Source organism: Cibotium barometz, chromosome 42 (genome assembly GCF_041138505.1).
Source record: "Cibotium barometz isolate CiBa-2024 chromosome 42, ASM4113850v1, whole genome shotgun sequence".
Taxonomy (NCBI): Eukaryota; Viridiplantae; Streptophyta; class Polypodiopsida; order Cyatheales; family Cibotiaceae; genus Cibotium; species Cibotium barometz.
Genome location: NC_141087.1, coordinates 14,440,193 through 14,463,979, shown reverse-complemented (window position 1 = coordinate 14,463,979; position 23,787 = coordinate 14,440,193). Strand labels below are relative to the sequence as shown.

At 46.0% G+C, this 23,787-nt stretch overlaps 1 protein-coding gene across 1 annotated transcript in view; it reads left to right on the top strand.

Moving 5' to 3' along the window:
• The first annotated feature begins 4,307 nt into the window (after positions 1–4,307).
• PNSB1 (NDH-dependent cyclic electron flow 1) overlaps positions 4,308–23,787 on the top strand; it is a 38,959-nt gene continuing 19,479 nt past the window's right edge. The window contains exons 1-3 of the mRNA XM_086780734.1: positions 4,308–5,213; positions 5,325–5,515; positions 5,599–5,856. Coding sequence (XP_086636860.1) covers positions 4,440–5,213; positions 5,325–5,515; positions 5,599–5,856 — 1,223 coding nt within the window. The 5' untranslated portion in view covers positions 4,308–4,439. The remainder of the gene's footprint in view (positions 5,214–5,324; positions 5,516–5,598; positions 5,857–23,787) is intronic.

Here is a 23,787-nt window from a genome sequence, read left to right as displayed (position 1 = left end):
TGTGGTGCAACATCAGCTCTTCTTACATATGCATCTTCTTTTACCTCCACTATTGGTGCATACCAGCTACTCATCTTCTTTTACCTCCACTATTGGTGCATACCAGCTCTTCTTACATATGCATCTTCTTTTACCTCCACTATTGGTGCATACCAGCTACTCATCTCGTTAAAGACAACATCTCTGCTTACTCGGATCTCACAAGTGGTAGGGTTATAACATCTATAACCCTTCTCCTCCATAGCATAACCTTTTTAGATGTATTTCTCTACCTTTGGATCCAACTTTGTTCTTACTTCATCTAGGAACATGTACATATGCAATACACCCAAACACTTTCAAGTAAGACACATCCAGTCTTATGTCTGTAAACTTCTATTCAGGTGTCCTATTCATAATATACACATCAATTGCTACTGCTCTGCCCAAAAATAATGTGGCACATTCTTTTCAGCCATCAAGGCACGTGCCACTTCTACAATGTGCCTGATATTGTTTCTGCAACACCATTTGTGTACCTGCATGTAAATTGTCTCTTGATTCCCTGCTTTCTCAGGAAATCAGTGAACTCATTAGAGAAATATTCTCCCCCATCATCTAATCTCATGTACTTTATTTGCATGCCTTTTTCCTTCTCGACCAAGGCTTTAAATCTCTGGAAGTGAGAAAACACCTCACTTTTCTCCTTCATGAAATAAACCCACACTTTACTAGTGTAGTCATCAATGAATGTAACATAATACATGCAACCTACAATTGTTGCAGTCCTGGTTGGTCCCCATACATCTAAATGTATGACATCTAATGGCATTGCACTAACATGTTTTTCATGTGGGAAAGCATGTTTGGCCCGCTTATCAAGCTGGCATGCTTCACATACTTTATGCATACCATCAACCTTAAACTTTGGTAAACATGCAACAATATTTTGGGCCTACATATACTTGAGTCTCGCTGTATATTCACATGACCAATGCACTTATGCCATATGTCAATATCTGCAATGATACCTATTCCATGCGCAAGCATGGCTGCCTTTACTTCATCCATGTTCACATCCAAGTTAAACATCCTACCATTTCTGTTACCCTTTGCAACCAAGTGACACTAATTTTTGAAGTCTTCCACAAACCACAAAACATCCTTGAGGATTAAACCTCACTTGCAAGTCCTGCTCAACTATCTATCCAACAGAAACTAGGTTCTTTGTAATATTTGGAGCATGAAGTACATCTGCCAAGTACTTCATTTTGCCATCCTGCATAGACAATGGCACTTTACCAACATGCACAATGGGATGTGCATGCGCAGTATCATACATAACCTGGTTTTTCCATTTTTTGCATGTCTCTAAACCACTTAACGTGACTGATCATGTGGTTAGAGGTGCCAAAATCCACATACCATATATCTTGAAATCTTGACACATCCCTTGTTGTGGAGCTGAGCATTTGCTGCATCACAAACAACTACTCACTTCTGTGTCATCACCACTAGATGATGTATAGTTGCCTTGTTGTAACTTTCCACTTTTAATATCATTCCTTTGCCATGTGCCCTGGTTTGCCACAATAATAGCACTCTATGCTATTTGCACTCTGATTTCTTTGCCAACCACCTCGGTCTCTTTGGCTCCCCTTGCCTCTAGACTGTCCTCTTCCACCCATGTATGATTACTAGTGCTGTGAATTATTGGACTATTGTTGTCTAGAATTTGGATTTCCTTGTCAGCCACACCACCTTGGCCTCGACCACGACCTCTATCTCTGCCTCTACCTAAAGTAGAGTAGAAAGCATGTTCCAATGTGTTCTTGCTTTGGGAAGAAGAGTCCTCACCAAGAGACTTTTCTTCTATGATTAGCATATACACTAGGTCCCGAAAGATGGGAATATTCTCCTTAACTTCAATGGAGGTCTTGAATGGCTTGTACTCTTTGCCAAGCCCATTCAAACAGAAACTCACCAAATTATCATCCTCCACTGATACATTGATAGAACCAAGGGATTCAACAATGCCTTGATCTTTAAAGCATACTCATTGATAGACATACTTTTCTTTTCCACAGTATGCAGCTCTTATTTTAGTTACAATTTCCTTGTCTTTGTGTGGGTTTGGAACATCTGCACTAGATTCTGCCACGTAATTGCTGGAGTGTTAGCATCCTGTATGTGTCCTATCATCGTGTTTGTGACACTGATTGAGAGCTAATACATGACTTTCCTTACACTCTGGTTCCAGTCCTTGAATGTCTTTATATCTGCTGGAGTGGCATTCTCTTCAAACAACTATGGAGGCTTCTCATTGTCTCCTTTGACATAGTTTAGTCCTAAAATCCTTTACCCATTAGAAAATTGGTCATTCTGAACTTCCAAGCATGGAAGTTGTTCTTCTCCAGCTTCTCATTCGACAATCTGATTGAGTCCATCACACATGTTTTCCTACAACAATCAGAAATGTACAAACATACAATTTTTGTATGCAACCTATAACATAGAAGTATCTTCTGTGCTGGTGGTGTAGGTCAACAGATTTGACCAGAGTATATGTACATACACCTGATGTTAACAATACATGTGCAAACATTGTCTGCACTCCCAAAATGCGCTGCTACATTGTAATAACCAGATTTCGGCCACAGATAGTTCTCAACCAGAACTTCCCCGAAACTATCGAAATACCTTGCAGTGTGATAGAACGGAACTCGAAATGCGTCCGAAAGTACTGCGTTCCACACATGCATCTCCAAGCCTGCGAAGACAGCTCCTCAATCGGAGATGTGTAGCTCTCGAAGCTACCGAGGGGTGTTTTATCTAAACCAAGGAGGGAAAGAGATGATGATGCTCTTACCCGTATACTGCTTCCTTGTTTGCTTGTTCTTGCCTCTTGATTGCCTCCTTAGCTCTCACATGAATTGGAGCTCTGATGCCATAAGAGAATGCGGGGGAGAGGGAGAGCTTGAGTTCCTTACAAGAAAACACACACACACACACACACACAAGAGAGTGCAAGACACAAGAGAGAGATGGATGGCTGAATTTTCTTCTATCTTCTTCTCTTCTCTACAACCATATAACTAAAAGATAAGAGTATATACATAAAGGGAAAGTACTCTCCTACAATAACATACAATGGTCGGTCCAAAGTATGGACCGACTATATAAACTAGTGCTATAACTATGCCATAACTCTAGTACTCCAACTAGCCTGTCATCCACTGGCGGCATATAAACCATAATCTTACTAGCCATGCCAGTGACATAAGTGCAGAAGCTATTACCCATGTGGATCATTAATGCCCACCGTAGCACTAGTTGAGCTCGATATCTCAAAACATATGTTGGTGTGAAAATTTTGAGTTAATGTATCCTAGATGAGAATATACACTCCTTAGAGTTATAAATATCAGATTTGATTCCACTCCTTAGACTTGTAAATATTCTAGGTGCCATATTTGAATGATATAACAACACATTGAGATCCAATATTATTAACATTTTTCTCTTTGTTTTTGATTGCATGCACCTCTAGCACTTTTTTTTTTGGTCTTGCAAGGGACATTTTTTTTTCACAACGATAAGGGCTCTTGCCCTAAACTGCAAGGGCTTGGGTTCAATACCCAAGCCCTCCTCCTGCATGCCATTAGGCATGTGGTATGTCCGTTTTCGCACTAAAATAAAAAATAAAAATAAAAATATCCCTCATTTTTTTGGGAGTTTAAGCAGTTTAGCCCATCCATAACCCACTCGTTGTGTATGCATTTATCAACAACATAAGCATTTGTGTCCCTTGGCAACCAATTATGCCTTGGTCCTTGTCAATGTCCCATGGTAAACAACATAAGGGCATGGGCGGCCATGTGTGTAAACATTCAAACAAAAATTGAGGTTTACTTACCCTTGTGAATGCCCCTTAGTGAACATAAGGCAACGAGCAACCATGTGTAAACATAGCTTATCCTTTTGCCAAAAATTGAAGGCTTCAACTTGAAGTGCAAGAAGGGAGACACGGAACCCCCATGCAGGATGAAGACACACCCATGAGCTTGCGCCCCAAGGGGTATGGCATTTCCTACTCGGAAACCTGTCAGGTTTGAAGTTTTTTTAGTGGGTGAGCCCTGTGGAAAATCTCGAAGTACCTGCACCCTGACTTGGGCTACTTGGTTGCTATCATGCCCAGACAAGGGTCTTGTGGGGTAATCGCCTTAAGGGAGTGTGTGCAAAAACAAAAACCCAAAAAAGGCTTCAACTTCAACTTGCCCTTGTCAATGCCCGATAGTGAACAACATGAGGCAATGGGGTGGCCATGTGTGTAAAGAGAGCTTATCTTTTAGACAAAAATTGAAGGCCTCAGCTTCAGGAAATGACCAACCACCTGTATATGAACTACACCAACAGTCGAACCGAAGGTCGAGTGGGTTAACTGTTGTGGAGCTCTGGCGATGGCTGCCCATCTGGGTCTTCACCTTTCTGTAGCGTCTTTTCACCTTGAGAATCGCCCAATTAACTCATCCAGGCCCTCTGCAAGCTATCGCCCAAGTGAAGAAAACGCCCAAAAGGCACTCAGGTTTGTGCCCCCATCAGATAACACCTGCACAGAGGACATTAATGGCTATGGTTATGGCTTTGGCAGAGTATCTAGCAGTGGGGTTTGCCACGGTAAGAAGCAGAAAGATAGGATGGATCCATGCAACATTGGAGAGGACCCCAAGATGACCCATGGAGAACTATACGGCTATGGCAATGGCAGAGGACCCAGCAGCGTGATTTGCCATGCCAAGAAGAAGAAAGAATGGTTGGACGCATTCAACTATGGAGAGGACCCCAAAATGATCAATGGCAAACTCTATGGCAATGAGGGTCTGCAAGATCCGGAGCCCCCCACAATCCCCCACGACCCCAATAGTGAGCATGGATTCCTGGACTTCCCTGCCATGTACAATGCAGAGCTTGCATCCCTCCCCTTACTTGCGAGAAAAGATGTCCGCAGATGCTGCTGCCTTGTAGCAGGTGGTGTCTATGAGAACCTCTTGTTTTTCCCTGTCATCCAGCTCCTCAAAGAAAGATACCCGGGTGTTGACATTGACATTGTCTCCACTGAAAGAGGCAAGCAGACCTATGAAATTAACAAGCATGTCAAGCGTGCGTGGGTCTACGATGTTGATGCTCACTATGTTGTACCTGCCGAGTATTTGGAGTTTGTTGGCAAACTTAAGGTCAGTCCAGGCACATCTTATCTCCATAATCGATGAGCTTATCAAAAGCATCTTTCCTCTGTGGGATATAGAACATTCTATGGACTGGTTATTTCCAATCACTGGTTGCAGAATGAATATTACGACATGCTGGTTTCGACAAGGCTTTCTGGTTTTGGCCACTCCTTAACCTTATGGTTGACTAGTTCTCGGGACAAGATTGCCTACGTGTATCCAGATGTGAATGCGGCTGGATCAGGGATCTTTCTTTCAGATTATGCTAAAGCTCCACGCTTGAACTTGGCGGAGGGTGGATATCACATGTAAGCAATTGCCTTAGTGTACTACCTTACACATATAAGGCTTTTTTAGATGACGTTCATGACCCTCTTTTGATGAGTTTCAGGTATGCAGAGCTTATAGAGGTGCTGAAGAATCCAAAGCCAAAAGTACCCTTGATGAATGTAAAACCACTTGAGGTTGCAATCTCAAAAAGATTAAAGAATTTTGTGCAACAAAAATACATGCATGAGGAAGTATACAGAGGAGACTTTCTGGTCTTCCATGGAATTGAGTCGACCTCCAAGGCATCCATGCAATCAAAAGGGGATCTTGATAGTCTTCTTCCACTTAAATTATGGGCTGAGATAGCTCAAGCTGTCAGGTTCTATAAAATTACACAGTCTGTTGTTGTTTTAATGGTATTTTGGAAAAATAGAGCAAGAAAATAGCATGCATTTGTTGTTGCTCTTCAACTTTCTATCTGTAAGTCTTTAATCATGCCCCCCTTTCCTGCCTTCTCCCTCTCATCACCCCATCCTTTTTTGACCACATCAATCTGTGAAAGCATTAATATTTATGGACCAAAGTGTGGGCAGATAGAATGTATGGAACAAGAAGGAATATGGAGTATGCCATGCATTTGAGGCATTTAATTGAAAAAAGAAGCACAATTATTTAATAAAGTCAACAAATTATGCCAACAGTGAGTAGCTACGTGGCTTCTCATCGAAAATCTAGTTGGTCATGTGTAGTGTGTGATGGGTCGATATAGTTCATTATGTGTACAAACGCCTATAGTGAGGTTTGAGGAGACATGTGCCCACAATTAACCTGAAGGGCATCCGGAGGGAGACCTATGTTAACCAAAGTGGACACGCGGCCTTTTATATGAGAAAGAAATGAAAGTTATATTAACGTCTACGAAAGGCCAAAATTATCTATGAGACAAATACATAATATGAAGACCTTAGAGGTCATGACACAAACTTGTGGTCCATCAAAAGAAAAAAAAACCTTCAAAGAAGGGGGAAAGCCTACTAATCAGCTAGAAAAGCTATGATGCCAAGCATTAGGTACATTCACGAACAATCTATATTAGGTTTATTATCGGTTTTGGTTTGTTTTTGTGGGAATCCTCAATGAGGGCTCTACCTTCACAATAGACTGTCCACTTACCTTCTTTGCGAGCTGCTTGAACCTTGGCTAATTCCGTGTTCTTCTGCTTGAGTTGCATTGGGGTCAATTCCTCTGCAATCCATATCTTTGTGTCACTAGGTTTGTTTGACTGCTTGAGAACCCCAATTTTATTGGATTTGTTATGGTGAGAGATTACTGCATGGTGGCCTTGTCGACAGACATAGGCATGTACATCCCATTTAATCATTGGTACGGCTATGTGTAATTGGTTGTTTAAGTATCCTTCTTTCTCCCCATCGTCGTACCATCCTTGAGGCAAACTGCCCACCTGGATCTGAAGGGCCTTTGATTGCCTCAATTCACTTTCCTTGCTTCAGCTGTGACTTTTGACTTGATTTGTTCTTTTAAACCTTCTTTGACCATTTTTTTTGATGCTAGTAACCGTCTCTTTGGTCTTCTTTCATCTCATCTCTCACCTTGGTGTGATGATATCTAGGGTCTCGGGGGTTGGGCTTGGTTTGGTCTCCAAGGTTGCATCTCGATCTTCAAGTTTGTGAACCCATCCTTTTTAGCCGTGTGATTTACTCCAACAAATAGGTGGTCAGCTCGTTTGAGTGAGTGGCAGGGCTTTCTTGGTGCTTCTACTACAGTACCTACTGTACTTGCAGTATACCTGCTGTAGTCACCTACACCAGTTATTCCTGACTTCAGTACCTGCTGTAGCCAACTGCACGAGTTGTACTTGACTATAGACTACAGTACTTGCTGTACTTGTAGTGTACTTGCTGTGTACCTGGCTGCTCTAGCTGTACCCGATTATAGTACTTGTTGTACTTTGACTACACCTACTGTACTTGACCTATACCTACTGAGTACTGGCTGTACCAGACCATTTTGCTGAGGAGTGTGAGGGAGATTGGAAGAAGAAATCATGGTTCGGGCCATCTCCTTAACATTCCTATGCTTGCGTTCAACCACACCATTTTGCTGAGGAGTGTGAGGTGTGGAAAATTGACGGCTTATACCTTTCTGTGAGCAAAAATTATGGAAGTCTTTGGAGATGAAATCTCCTCCATTGTCGGAATGGACTTGTCGAACCTTCTGTGTGGTTGCAGTCTTGACCAAAGTTACCTACTCTTGGAAGTGGGAGAAGGCTTGAGATTTTTCTGCCAAGAGATAAACCCAAACTTTGCATGAGTAATCATCAATAATAAGCATAAAGCACTTGGCTTCTCCTCGGGTAGTAGTCCGCATGGGGCTACACAGGTCCATATGAATGAGCTCCAAAATATGAGAAGCCTCGTGAGGAAAGGTATCTCAGTGTTGCTCGACAAGTCACACAAGTGGAGTGGGAGGGTTTCAGTGATGGAAGACCCTCGATCATTTGCTGAGAAGACAACAGCTACAGAGAAGTATAATTCAAATGTATGTAGCGAGCATGCCACAAATCCGTATCCACATGAGCTACCAAGGCACGATAGCTGTGAAGAAGTTGCAGCAGATGAGATTGGGACTCATTCAAAGAGCCTCCAAAGTCCTGCAATTGATAAAGACCACCTTTCTAGATACCTGTGGCAACAATTTGCAAGGTGCTGGTGTCGATGATCTTGAGGATGGAATTGTCGAAGTGGACACTATCTCCTTTCTCTACAATCCGAAAAACTGAGAGGAGATTGTTGGAGAGCTTGGGAAGAACATGAAGCACATCCCGACGAATGGTAGAAGGTTGGTCTCCAAGTTGGAAGCATCACCAATGGACCCCGTCGAAGAGCTGGGACGAATGTCATGAAGAATGGTCCTGTCAGGAGTCATGTGAGTAGTAAAGGAGATAGCACAGGCGGAAGCATAAACAATAAACATATGAGAGAGTGCAAAGGAGATTGAGAGAGTTGGACAAGATCACCTTTTATAACAACAGTAAAGCTTTACAATGGCAATAGCCAGCAACTGAGTGTTTAACTATGTGCAAGGGATGTGGATGAATGAGTGAATAATGGGAAACTCCTTATATAGTGCAAGAGGGACGTGGCCGACTGCCTCTAGAGCTGGCCGACTAGCCCTGGACAAATAAATAGAAGTAAAATACAATAAAATACCAAATAAATGGAAAAGCCCTAAAAAACAGAGCTGCACAAATTCTAACACTCCCTCTGCAGCTTATAGTGTGCAAGAGTCGGAAGAAGATAAGTTGATGAAGATGCAACCATGGAGCCTCTAGTACTGCGAATACTGGAATCACCTCAGAGAGAGCATCCACCAATCTGTTTCCTCGAAACAAAATGCCACCATGAACAAAAAGGAACTTTACTTGGCCACGAATTCCTACACAAGTGTGCAGTGAACTCCAAGAATAGATGATGAGCTGCTGGACACACTGCGCTCATAATCCCCAACAGTGGACAGAACACATCACGTCCCAAAAGCCTCGAACAATGAACTTGGAATAGATCCAGTTCATAATCTTTGCTATACCAAAGATAACCATGTCCTGCTAGATGTCTAATGCTTGGAACTCCGAATCACGGTCCCCATGCAACAGTAAGTGGAGCTGCAATTAGTCCCCTCTCCCGCCCACAAGCCTCTTTTGGTTGGAAGCACATGGAGGGAAATTGCATGTGTACTAGAGAAGTACACCATCTAGGTTCTGAGCCGGAAGCGCCTTGGGAGCCCTAGAAGTGGAACTAGAATCTATATCACTATCTTGTGTCGTGTCTTTGTCTTTTCTCTAAGATGAAGCCTTGCCCTTGGTCTTGTCCTTCTTCTTGGACAAACAATCTTTGGACAGACGACCTCTTTTTCCACAAGTAAAGCAGCGACTCTGACCTTTCTTCTGAACTGAGAAAAGTGCCTGGTCGGAATTGTTGACTAACACCTTCAACTTACCCTGTGGAGAACCACAAGATCGATCTCCTCCCAGGCTCGGAACCCCCGAGCAAGTTTCCTTATCGCCTTTTCAAAGCAATGGAATCGGAGTTGGACCGCCAACTCTAAGAATTGTTGCAATCTGGCTTCATCCGCCCCAACGTGTTGCCATTTGCAGCATTGATCCTGTTTGTCAAGAAAAAAGACGGGTGTTCTCGTTTGTGTCGATTATCGTGCACTCAATAAGCTGACTATCAAGAGTAGATTCGCGATGCCTCGAATAGATTATATTCTCGAGAGGCTGACTGGGACTAAGATGTTCTCGAAACTTGATTTAAAGAGTGGGTACAACCAGGTGAGGATTGTGGAGGGGGACATCCCTAAGACAGCCTTCCGTACGGAATGGGCCCACTATGAATTTGTGGTCATGGCTTTTGACTTGACGAACACCCCAGCCACATTCAACCGCATGGTGATGCGTGTGTTCTGGGAATTAATTGGAAAGTGTGTGTTCATATTTCTGGATGACATACTAGTATTTTCAGCTACGGTTGAGCAGCATAACATTGATGTGGAGAAAGTCTTGAAGTTGCTGGAAAGCAACGAGCTCTATGTCAATGAGAAGAAGTCTGAATTTTATTTGTTCGAGGTTCATTACCTTGGATATATAATTAGTGCAGAAGGCATTCGACTTGATCTGGCTAAGGTGGCCGAGATTGTCAATTGGGAAGTACCTCAGAGTGCTTATGACATCAGATCCTTTGTGGGTATATGCCAGGCATACTCCACCCACATAGACAAGTTTTCTGACTCTCGGCGGATCTTACCGATTTGCTAAAGGGGGTCAAGACAAGAAGGCAACGGATTCGAATGACTCCACGAGCGTTGGAGGCATTCAAGAACCTCAAGGTGGCTTTATCAAAAGCGCCTTGTTTAGCACTTGCCTCGTGGGACGAGCCATTTCAGGTGATCACCGATGCGAGTAACATTGCAATTGGTGGTGTATTACAACAGAATGGTCATCCAGTAGCTTACATGTCTCTTAAGTTACTGCGCGCAAAAAAGAATTACTTAGTCTACGATCGTGAACTCCTTGCAGTTATACAGGCGTTGAAATATTGGAAACATTTTCTTTATGGCCGTGACTTTGAGGTTCGCACTGACCATTAGGCATTACGTTGGATTCAGACAATGCCAAGTGCACAGTGGAGTGACCGACAACACCGCTGGAGCCAGATATTCCAACAATTTGGTGGTATGATTGAGTACCTTCTACGAAAGGCCAATCCAGTGGCTGATGCTTTGAGCAGGAAGGGACAAGTGACTTTGATTCAGACCACTAGACTCGACCTTGTTGGTACGGGACTAGACGACATGAAGCACACATACGCGGATTCCGAGGAATTTAGTACACAGTGAAAACATGCATTGGATGCCACAGGACCATGCCACTTTTTGATACACGATGGTTGGCTTTTCTACAGAGGCTGACTATGTGTCATGAAGTCGTTCAGGGTAGCTCTTCTCCATGACGCCCATGACGCCATTACTGGTGGTCATAGGGGCATAAATTCGACTTTGGAGAAATTGGAACGACAATATTATTGGCCAAAGATGAGGCCAGATGTGTTTTCATACATACAACACTGTGATATTTGTCAAAAGGTGAAAGCTCCTTGTGGGAAGAAGATAGGGTTGTTATAGCCCTTGCTAATTCCTGCTGAGAGACCTTTCCAAGATATTTCGATGGACTTTGTCACGAATTTGCCTCCCAGTCCGGGTAAGCGTAATACTCAGTGCTTGACTATAGTTGATAGATTTAGCAAATTTGTTATGCTTATTCCATGCAGGGCTAATGTGACCGCCGAGGATGTTGCCCAGTTGTTCATTTGGCATTGGTACCTGATTGGCGGGATTCCTAGGACCATAGTGTCAGTCGAGATGCCAAGTTTACCAGTCATTTTTGGAGGGCATTGTTTGATAATTTTGTTACATTGAATTTTTCCAGTGCATTTCACCCATAGACGGATGGCCAGACAGAAATCTACAACCAGTTGGCCTTTGGTGTGTTGAAGTGTTATGTCCATGATCAGCAAAGTAAGTGAGAATCATATTTGCCTTTAGTTCAAGCTGTTTTGAATGATTCTTTTTCTTCAGCTATTGGCAGGACTCAATATGAGGCAGCTTTTGGACGACCATTCCAATCGCTATTGACCAGGACCTCGTTTTCAGTACCTGAAGCGAATAGAGTGACGGAGTCTTACCAGGAGATTTTGGAGTGAGGAAAGGACAGGTTGGCTAAAGCATAAGAGGTCTACACTCGACAGGCCAATAAAGACCGAAGGGATATGAAGTGTTCGGAAGGGGATTGGGTTTATCTTCGGATTATGAAGCAAAGATTGAAACATGTGGGTAAGCGATGCCCAAAGTTGTCTTTCAGGAGCTTCGGACCTTTTCCCATCCAGAGAAAGATTAACGAGGTTTCAATGAAGTGGAAGCTACCTTCGTGTTGGACTATGCACGATGTGTTCCACGTCAGTTGGTTAAAACCATATGCAGGTCCGATCCCTTCAGAAGTTAAAGACGAGGCGAAACCAGATATCATTGATGAAGCTGAAGTTATGGTTCCAGAACAGATCCTTTTTCACTGCTTCAAGCACGGCTCAGGCCGAAGACAAAGACAGTTCCTCACAAAGTTTCAAGACCGAGGGACCCACAAAGCGGTATGGCTTGACAAAGAGTTTTCGACGACTATCCGACGTTATTGACGGATTATTTGGAGGCTTTGCAGCTTTCGTCAAGTTAAGCAGAAGGGGATGTCACGTGCATCCCACACTTGGATGCCACGTAGACATATCTATACAGAAGTTACAGGAGCTGGGATGGAACACAGGTGCACCCCAAGGTAATTTACTTGCCCATCCTCAAATAATCTTCGAGTTGTTTGGCCAACTCATCTTCCTTAGCTTGGCTCATCCTGTAAGGTGGAATACTAACAGGGTGAGTACCAGGGACCAGGTCAATACGATGATCTACTGCCCTTTCAGGTGGTAATCCTGATGGCAGTTCCTTAGGAAATACATCGTGAAACAAATTAAGTATCTTCTTTAATTCGTTGCTTTCAAACACACTTAATTCATTAACATCCATAGTAGGTATGAGAAATGAAGAAAGTGGAATCAAGACACAATGAAAAGCAGCATACAAAGAAGAATCCTTTATATTACCAAAATTAACTGTATGTACAACAGGTCTCTATAATCACCTAAGATACTATACTGGGTGTTCCTATGTCCAAAAGAAAAAGTATGACTAATCTATCTGGACTTGAAGAGTCTTAAACCACTTATCCCTAATAACAAGTCTACATGCTCTAGATGCATAATATAGCATTCCAGAGTATCTTCGTAGTCTTGAATCCGGATCGGTAGCTTCTCCACCTTTCGATCCCATACTTGCCGACCCGCAGGTAGGCGTACCTCATAGGTATGATCGTTGGGTGTTGTGTCAAGACCCAATTTTTGCACAAGTCTGTAATTAACAAAGTTGTGTGAGCTACCAGGGTCTAGAAGAATGTGATTCTATGGCCCTCGGAGAAGATCATGCACGCCAAAAACTTTAGAGTTGAACAGACAATCAGAACATGAACTAGGGCGAGAAAGTTCAGTAAACTGACGTACCTGTCAAAGACAACTGGTTAGCTACCTTTGGCTTGGGTCCTGCGTTGGTCTTTACACCCTTTTGCTTCGGGCACTCGTTACGCATATGTCCTTTTTCTTTGCAGATGAAGCAACATCCCTCCTCCTTGAGCTTCAAAGCCTTAAGGAGACGATTTTTCTTCGTTGGGGTCGAAGTTGAATTCTTTGAAGGTTGGTCCGAAGACTTTTCTTCTGTCATGCTAGCCATCGGTGTGGAGAACTTCCTTTTGTGCTTGTTCCCCTGCTCGGTCACAGGTTTAGATTTGGAAGAGACCATTGTATCATCATAGATACGAGTGGAATGAATGGCCTCGTCCAAAGTTTTGCATTTGTTGTTTTTAACCTGTAAACGGTATGAGTCGGGTAAACCGGCTACGAAGAACCCCAAAAGAGTAGTAGGATCCATCTTTGTAGCTTTCATCTGCAAGTCCCTAAATTTCTGGAGATAGACCTCATAAGTGAGGTTCTGCGAGGTCATGGTCAAAGTAGCAAACCGGGCAACAATATCATAGTCATCCTTTTTCTTGAGAAATTCTTTCTTGAAGACTTCTTCGAACTGTGCCCAAGTCGTTGGTTTAGGGTTAAGTTCTTTCCACCAAAGCAAAGCTTTGCCTGAGAGGAAACCTGCTGCTAATTGGATCTTTTTGCCATCGTCATATGGATGAAACTGAAAATGGACTTGCCACTTATGTAGCCAAGTGTCCACTATTTCTTTGGTATGCTGCTTTTGTTCGCCCCCAAACTGTTCCGGAGTAATATTGGGGCCTAAAGCAGATGCCAAAGTATCCATACCCGAAAGAGTAGATAGAGTAGTGGTCAACAAAGAGATGGAGTTCTGTAAAGCCTGCATCTGCGCGGCGATTTGTGCTTGACGGTCCGAGGAAGAAGCATCGAGAGCAACTTTAAACTCTTGGTGGAAATCTGATTTTGAAACAAAATCGTCGAAAAGATCACCGGTAGGTCTTCACGTTCGGGAATAAGCTCCAACTCGGATTCTTGGGTCGACATCTTGAAGAGGGCAAGATGAGAGAAAAGGCACAAGGAGAGTGCTAGAGAGCTTGAGAGCTTGAGAGCAGAAGGAGAGTGCTTGAGTGCTTGAGAGCTCGAGGCTAGCAGCAGTCTCGCGGGCCTCGAGAGACTGCTGTCGGCCTCGGTTGCATAAAGTAGGTGCACGTCTGCACTAGATCTAGGCTCTTGACCATAGAGCTCTCACAAAGACACGGGAGACTCTATGAACTAATGACTAACCTTGGCCACCCTTTTATAGGCTCTTGGCTGATCATCGAGCGTCCACACTTGGGCGCCCGCCCGTCCATACTTTGGTGCCCGCCCGTTAGTCTATCCCTAACTTAGCTCACCAATCAGCCTGCCTAGCTCCAAGCGTCCCCAACCTCGAAGCTAGTCTTGTGTGCGTGTAGCACACGGTAGATACACAGTGTGCGATGTGCTGTTGTTCAACAACATGTTGTGTCACATGCATCCCGCACTTGGATGCCACGTAGACATTTCTGTACAGAAGGTGCAGGACCTGGGTGTCAAAATATGCAGCGGAGATGATGACCAAATCTGGGAACACGAGCAAAAAACGCAGGCAGAAAAACAGCACAAGAGAGAGAGAGATGTAGGCGTGTAACTCTGCTCTATATACACAAGAAGATCCCGAGATATGATACAAATGAGGTATGGGGGCTGAGGACCTATATATACCCCCCTAGAGGGCAGTCGGCCAGCATAAAGAAAAGCCCATGACTGATAAAAAGGTCCACGACTGCATAAATGCAGTCGGCCAGCAATCTGGTGCCCAAAACTGATCAAAACCAGTCGGCCAGCAGCAAGAGTGCCCACGACTGATAAACACCTAGTCGGCCAGCACTGTACTGCTCTTGGCACCCTCTGGCAGCCCTCCCAAGCCTCAGAAAAAATGGGAAAAATAGGGGAAAAATACGGAGAGTGGGGAAAAATGGAAAAACACCTCATAAGGGCGGGCACACCCACAACAAAGGCCCTGGTGTATAAAACTAGACAGGAGATGACTTCTAACACCCCCTCTCAGCTCCTGGCTGTGTAACCAACCACTGGGAGCTGGGGTGCCGCCTGAGCAAGTCCTGAGAGAGCGACTTCGTAAAGAGGTCCACCGTACTGTCCTCCGTCGGAACAGAACTCCAGCAAGATGTCATCAGCAACGATCTGTTCATGAACAAAGTGCATCGGGATGACCATGGGTTCCTCTAGTGGAAGCCCAAACCTGCAATGTAACCTCCTCCTGCTCCGTAAAATTGCTCCTGGGGCATAAGTAGATCTCCTCGTGTCCGGATCTCCTCCCCAAACCGAGTCACTCCAACCGTGGAGTCGGACTCCATCCAACAATCCCCCTCCTGTGTACAAGAGACCATGATCCTTCACATGCCGCAGAAACCACAGGAAACGCAATCCTGCCTCCCAAAGAGACATCTGCAACCAAGAGCTCAACTGCCTCATCAAGAAGCTCCCGTCCAATCTGGTGTCCATCAACCAGATCAATGAACCATATAGCTTCTGAGTCATAGAGACATCACACTGCTCACAAGGATCAACACCTGTTATGGTGCACAAACAAGTGCTGGAAGCCTGATGAAACCTGTCAACCACCCCCTCTGAATCCGGAACCACAAAGCTTGGAGAAACCACCTCCTTCTGCAAGTAATCACCTGTCACCTGCCTGGCTTTCCGAAAGGTCCCCGTGGAAAGAACATCCTTAACTACTGGAAGTTCTATGTCCCGAACATGACGAGACATCAGAGCATAAGTGACCTGTTCAGCTTCCTCTGACTCACGAACACAAGAACTACCAACCTCAGTACTGGAAAGTTCCTGCCAACTGCTGTCATCTACTGGCAAGCTATCCACCACCTGGTCTCGGAAAGCCCGCACCTGCAGCGTATCCACACTTGAGTAGCCATTACCAGATTGCCACTCATCACAATCCTGAGGACCTGGGAGAGAGAGTGCTGAAAGCTTGTAAACTCCATTCTCCACTCCGCCTTCCCAAACCACTTGGCCTGTTGCTTTGTCCCGGAGAGCAACAAAATGCTCATCAAACTCCACCCGTACGCCAGTCTTGCAAACCTGATGCACTGACAATAGATGAAAACCAAGTGCCGGAACATACAACACCTGGGAGGAATGCTTCCCCTCTCTGCCATCGGGAACTATCTCCATCCTGCCCTCATTGTGAACTATCTCCATCCTGCCCTCATTGTGAACTGGGATAGTGGACGTGTCCCCAGTAAGAATATGACCAGAACTGTGACATGTGAGAGCTTATGACCGTCGTAAGCACAACCTTAGTCTGACTAAACTGCACTTAATGATGTTTAAGAGACAAACAGATATGTGTCAATGCAATGCAGCTATATTAGATGAATGAATGATGTTACAATGAGATCCAAATGGATCTGTACTGCTGAATATGCTGCCTATATGCTGAATATGCGGGATGAACTGCTGTCCACTCTTTCCCTTGTCTCCTGGGAAGGAAATGCTGAAGGGAGGCTTTGGAACAGATGCTGAATGCTGATGGGATGATGAAACGCAGACCTGTTGGGCTGAACTGACTGCGTTTGCTGATGATGATGGCTGAACTGATGATGCGTTTGCTGATGATGAGGCTGAGGATGATGCGTTTGCTGATTATGCTGCTCCCAATGCTTCCTGGGTGTGATGCGTTGGAGAGCACACTGCTGAATGCTGCTATGATCAACCTGCCATGTTGAATGGAGAGGCTCTTCTATTTATATGCATGAGGGCTGCTGGTCGGCCAGCATTAATGCAGTCGGCCAGCTACTGAATGTCCACGACTGAGCATAAATACCATAAATGCCAGTCGGCTGGTCATAAATACCTGAAAAATGCCTGTAAAATGCTGATTAAATGCCTGATGACTACTGATGATGCTAATGATGATGCCATGTCACTGTACACCTGACTGGTGTGCACGTGACATTCCCCGCTGCTAAACTGTTGCTGGGTGGATACTTGGCAACCTTCGACTACTCTGCGATCCTTCTCCTCCGAACCAATGCCCCCTTCTGTCTTTTGCTGGGACTGAGGCCGTCTGCAGGAGTGAAATCCTTGAGCCAAGACGCTATGTACTGCGGGAACTGAATGGCAAATACGTGAGTCACCCTGACCTGTTCCTGGAAACCTTTCACCTACCATCTCCGTCGTACCTGAAGCTCTGAACCTCCTGAGGCGATGTTGGAGCAAACTTCCGTCTTCTGTGGAAGAGAAACTCCCTGCTGCTGCCAGTTGAAGTCCAAACTTATGTCCTCCTATGATGATGGATGTCCTTCTTCCCTGAGAGTTCATGGGTAACATGTATGCAAGACTGATTGCTAAGATGACTGCTATGCAAGCCATGTGCAACCCTAGATGCTGTGCAAGAATGCAGATGGATGGGTTACTGATGCAGACCTAAGGGAAAATCCCTAAGGGTGGCTTGCAAAATTTTGAGAACTGGGTTTAACTGTGCGGAAGCGATAAAAATGATGACTGACTGAATGACTGATGAACTGAACATGATCTAAGGCTGGTTACCCTGTAACGCTCTGATACCAATGTGACATGTGAGAGCTTATGACCGTCGTAAGCACAACCTTAGTCTGACTAAATTGCACTTAATGATGTTCAAGAGACAAACAGATATGTGTCAATGCAATGCAGCTATATTAGATGAATGAATGATGTTACAATGAGATCCAAATGGATCTGTACTGCTGAATATGCTGCCTATATGCTGAATATGCGGGATGAACTGCTGTCCACTCTTTCCCTTGTCTCCTGGGAAGGAAACGCTGAAGGGAGGCTTTGGAACAGATGCTGAATGCTGATGGGATGATGAAACGCAGACCTGTTGGGCTGAACTGACTGCGTTTGCTGATGATGATGGCTGAACTGATGATGCGTTTGCTGATGATGAGGCTGAGGATGATGCGTTTGCTGATTATGCTGCTCCCAATGCTTCCTGGGTGTGATGCGTTGGAGAGCACACTGCTGAATGCTGCTATGATCAACCTGCCATGCTGAATGGAGAGGCTCTTCTATTTATATGCATGAGGGCTGCTGGTCGGCCAGCATTAATGCAGTCGGCCAGCCTACTGAATGTCCACGACTGAGCATAAATACCATAAATGCCAGTCGGCTGGTCATAAATACCTGAAAAATGCCTGTAAAATGCTGATTAAATGCCTGATGACTACTGATGATGCTAATGATGATGCCATGTCACTGTACACCTGACTGGTGTGCACGTGACAAGAACACCTGCAGAGATCCTGTAAACCGGAACGGGAAGGAGTAATGTGCCTGGAAGCACCACTATCGAGAATCCACTCCCGAGTATCCGTTGCGGAGAGTCCTCCAATGTCCTCCCTGCCTGAAGAAAATGAAGCATCGGTGTCCATCACCTCCAGGTGCACAAAAGCCGGAGTCTTCATGATTGCTGAGGAGTCTTCACCCTTCTCGGTCTTCCGCTTGGGACACTGCCTCCAGTAGTGGCCTTTCTCGCTACAATCATTACAGGTCCTCTCTGCCTTCAGTTTCTCGCGGTCAGCATCGGACTTCTTCTCAGAAGACTTCTCCGATGAAGCCTTCCCTTTGCCCGAGTTACGGCCTTTCGACCGTTGGCCAGTAAAGGCCTCCGAACCTCCACCCTGAGGAGGGTTCGTGAATCGTTCCTCCTGGTCCAAGACCATGGGCACAAGCTTCTCCCACGTGATGGTGCTGAGCCTGCCGCTGGTAATCAACGACGAGTAAAATGCTGAGTACGAAGAGGGCAAATGTGACAGCAACGTTATGGCCATGTCTTCTGACGATATCTCCTTCCCAGCCTGAAGAACTTCCTGCTGAAGAGCTTGCAGCTTGTTAATATGCTCCCACATCGTCGACGACTTTGCAGGGCTCATAACCCGCACTGTACTTCCAAGGAAATCCTCTTCATGGGCGATACCCTGTTGTAAAGTGAGGCCAAATGCTGCCATATACCTCTGGCCAGCGTCATATGCTTTACATGATTGATTACCTGTGGTGTGCAGTTGAAGAAAATAAACGAACGGACCCTGGCGTTGACACGATCCCACATCTGTGTCTTGGCCCCCCGGTCCTTTCGGGTTGACGGTAACTCCCCTTCCTCTACTTCCGGTCGTGGAATACCAACAACGACGAAATCGGCGAGATCGTAGGACTCCAGAACGGATTCCATCATCACCTTCCATATGCCGTAGTTGCTCCCGTCCAACTGACGGTCCACCGGGAACGTGGGGAGTGTCGGGATCTTCACATGTCTCTCGGCCATTTCAAACAGATCTGCCATAGCGGGGATGTACTCTCAAAAGGGTGGGTGGCTGGGAACAAAGAAGAACTAAAACTTGCAAGTGGGTGTCCAGCAAATCAGCCCGCCTTCCTCTTGCTTCTCCTCTTCCCGATCAGCCCAAAACAGTCCACCAATCAGCCACAAAACAGTCCCCCTCTTGCTCACACAAATCTCAAGACCTATCTAGGGCCTAGGGCTCTGATACCATGTCAGAATATGCAGCGGAGATGATGACCAAATCTGGGAACACGAGCAAAAAACGCAGGCAGAAAAACAGCACAAGAGAGAGAGAGAGATGTAGGCGTGTAACTCTGCTCTATATACACAAGAAGATCCCGAGATATGATACAAATGAGGTATGGGGGCTGAGGACCTATATATACCCCCCTACAAGGCAGTCGGCCAGCATAAAGAAAAGCCCATGACTGATAAAAAGGTCCACGACTGCATAAATGCAGTCGGCCAGCAATCTGGTGCCCAAAACTGATCAAAACCAGTCAGCCAGCAGCAAGAGTGCCCACGACTGATAAACACCCAGTCGGCCAGCACTGTACTGCTCTTGGCACCCTCTGGCAGCCCTCCCAAGTCTCAGAAAAAATGGGAAAAATACGGAGAGTGGGGAAAAATGGGAAAACACCTCATAAGGGCGGGCACACCCACAACAAAGGCCCTGGTGTATAAAACTAGACAGGAGATGACTTCTACCACTGGGATGGTGAACTGGTCCCATGTGAGCCCACCAGTCCAGGACGAGTCAGCTAGGGATCCATCTCAGATGTCCGAGGTCAGGTGTGCATTGTCTTGCACAGGAGTCTAAGGTCAGGTGTGCACTGTCCTGCACATGAAACAATGCACAGGTGTGCATTGTCCTGCATAGGAGTCTAAGGTTAGGTTTGCACTGTCCTGCACATGAAACAGTGCCAGTCCGCGTTGTGAGTCTCCCTCCGGAATGATGTCAGTGGTTCTGTGTATCTGGTATGGTACCGGATGCCAGATCACTGAGTAGTTAGTGTTTAGGACAAGGGGCCAGCCCATGGTGCTACCCCAAGTCGAAGTGGGCATGGGGATGGTGTGAAACCACCCCCATGAGGGCCAGGAAGGCCTTGGCTATACCCACCAGCCATGGGTAGGCCATGGGGGGGCTGTCCAGCTCTTGGAGAGGTTTAAGGCAAGTATGGGGCAGCCCATACGGGCTGCCTAGCCTCCAAAACAGGGGGCATTCAGTGCCCAGCCTCCTAGGCGGCAGGCGCCTAAGTGCCCAGCCCTATTTCCCATGTGCGCAAGTGCCCAGCCAAGCAACAAAGTGATGCGCAGCATTTAAAAGTATTTATTGCTGTATTTTCTGGTCGTGGGAGCATTTAATGCTGGCCGACTGCTGTAGTATTGGCCGACTGCTCATGATTGGGTAGTATAAATAGCATTGCCCACAATCCCAGTCATTCATCTCATTTTTCACCTAGAGCTCAAGCAAATCAAGGGCTAGAAAAGCCAAGGGAATCGCCAAGCAAAGGGGTGGAGAACTGAAGGTCAAGGGCAGGGATTTTCCAGCCAAGAAAAGGTCCAAGATTGCTGTATTTTCTTTCAGATTTCTCATCATTCTAATAAAGCAAATACACCATCCGTGGTGGGGGCCCTACAGAGGGTAATTGGGACCCAATACTGTGTCCTCTCCACCTCTCCCTCTCCCTCTCTCTCTCTCTCTCTCTCTCTCTCTCTCTCTCTCTCTATTTTCTGCACTTCTCCTTTCAGTTTGTGCGTTAATATCCGTCGCGAAAGGAGTGCTGGACTCTGAGTATTGAAGTTACCGATTTTTCTCTGAAGCTTCCGCATATTACAATGGTATCAGAGCCTACTTCAAGTACAAAGATTCAGCAAATAAACCAGCATTTTTTCTCGCCGGTGTGGTTGGTTTTTAGACGCCGGTGGACTACCTCTTTCGGAGTGACTTTGTCCCTCGAAGGACGGTTGGTTTTTAGCCTCCGGAAGCCTCCGGACGTCTCCCACACAGATAGTGGATGGTCAGATTGCGTTCCGGAAAGGAATTGCATTTTCCTGTTATGGCGAGCTTCGACAACGAGAGAGACCAAGAACCATGGAACCAGAGTGCACCAGGCTTGAGTGTCACAAACATGTTCCAGCAGATGATGTGAGCAATCGCAGAACAGACAGCCAAGTTGGATGAGCAGAAGGCGCAGATCTTGGCTCTGGAGGAGCGTACCCGCTCTCCAGCGTCGCGTTTTCCATCTCCTCCTCCCTCTCCTTTCGTATCCCAGATTCCAGATCCTCATCACAGGGACCCTCTTGCGGGGTCACAGCCGCAGCCAAGCTCTTTGCTTGAGTTGCAGATGCGTGCATTGGAGATCCGACAACGAGAAGACGACGCCATGTGATGCGTGGAACACGAGCGTTACCTCCTCAGAGCCTTGGACGCCAGATTGACACCGGTGGCGCCCTCGAATCATTTTCCCCGAGAAAATGAACTTTAGTAAGTATAATGGTAAACTCGATCCCACAACTCTTTATTCATGGTTACATCAATTTGAAGCTTACTTTGCCGCAATTAGGAAAATAGATACTGACAGAGTGATCTTAGCCAGTTGGTACTTGGAAGGTGAGGCATTCCTTGGTGGACTCAGTGGGCTCATGCCCACATGAGAGCAGGTATGGCAGCTTATGTGTAGGACGAGTTCGTCCGCGACCTTAAGCAGCGGTTTCTACCGCCCCACTACCTTGAGTGACTCGAAGACGAGTTCAGGGGAGCGCGTCAGAACGCGCAACCAGTCCTTCAGTTTGCCAATAAAATTTCGACTTTATGTCTGCAATTAGGCTTATCTGATATGGACAAGAAAGGGCAGTTTTTGTTTGGCTTGGACACGCAAATCCAATGGGAGGTGCGCATGTTTAGGCCAGCCACCTTTTAAGACGCACTCTCGCTTGCGCAGAGTGCAGAAATGAAACATAATGGTGGCAAGCCCAAGACTTCCCAGCCGGCTTCTCCCAGGGCTAACGCCTCGGGGGGCAAAAGCCAGAACCAGACGGGATCTTCCCCAGGACAGAGCCCGGGAGCCTCTGGCTCCAAGAACTCGAACAATGCGTCAAAGCTTACTCCAGACCAGAAAGCGGAGGCAGGCAAGACTGGTGGCAAGTTAAGTGCTGATGAGGAGCTTTCTCAGTATAAGAAGGAGGGTAGATGTTTCTTTTGTCATACAAAAGGACACACTTCTTGGGATTGTCCGAAGAAGCCTCCAGAGCCCGTCGCCGCCGCCGCCGCCTCCACAGCTTCCGCGGTGAGCTCCGCTCCCACACAGACCCCAACGGCTACCCCTAGTTCTTTAAACCCCGGTGCTTCAATTGGAGCAATTATTAGCTGGGAGCTCGAAGATAAGCAGAAGGGCGCCCATGACCAGGAGTATGAGCGCAACGAATTGCTCAAGTCCTTTGGCTACATAGGTGGCCAGAGAGTCATTGTCTTGTTTGACAGCGGCAGCACAGAGGATGTGGTCATGGAACAGGCCGCTAGGCGTGCCCGTTTCGAGCTGACGTCGGTGGACAAACAGGTTGATTGTTTTAGCACAGGCATGACAACGAGCGTCAAGTATGAAGCTCTAGGTGCTAAGTTAGTTATTCAGGGCATAGAGTTTGTGCGTGATTTTATGGTTGTCCCTCTTGTAGGAGCAGACATAATTTTGGGTATTCAGTGGTTTCACAAGTTTCTTCCTGATGTCAAGTGGGACAAGCACATGTTCCAGATCAATCGGAATGTGTCACGCCTCGGTGACCATTAAGTGTGAGCCAGGAATTCCAAACTTTCCGCTCATAAGCCACTTGCAGGCTAAGCAAGCAGTCAGGAAAGGCGCACAGTGTGCGATGATTTACATCCAGACAGCGTAGACGGTGGCCAGTGCTTTCGAGAAGTACTCGGTTCTCCATGAAAAGTTCCATAAGATTTTTCTTCGGGACAGCCTCCCTCCCTAGCTCCCCCCGTCCAGACCAGAAGATCATTGGATTGACCTCCTCCCAAGCTCGGAACCCCCGAGCAAGTTTCCTCATCGCCTTTCTAAGGCAATGGAATCGGAGTTGGACCGCCAGCTCCAAGAATTGTTGCAAGCTGGCTTCATCCGCCCCAGTGTGTCGCCATTTGCAGCACCGATCTTGTTTGTCAAGAAGAAAGATGGGTCTTCCCGTTTGTGTGTCGATTATCGTGCACTCAACAAGCTGACTATCAAGAGCAGATTTCTGATACCTCGAATTGACTATATCCTCGAGA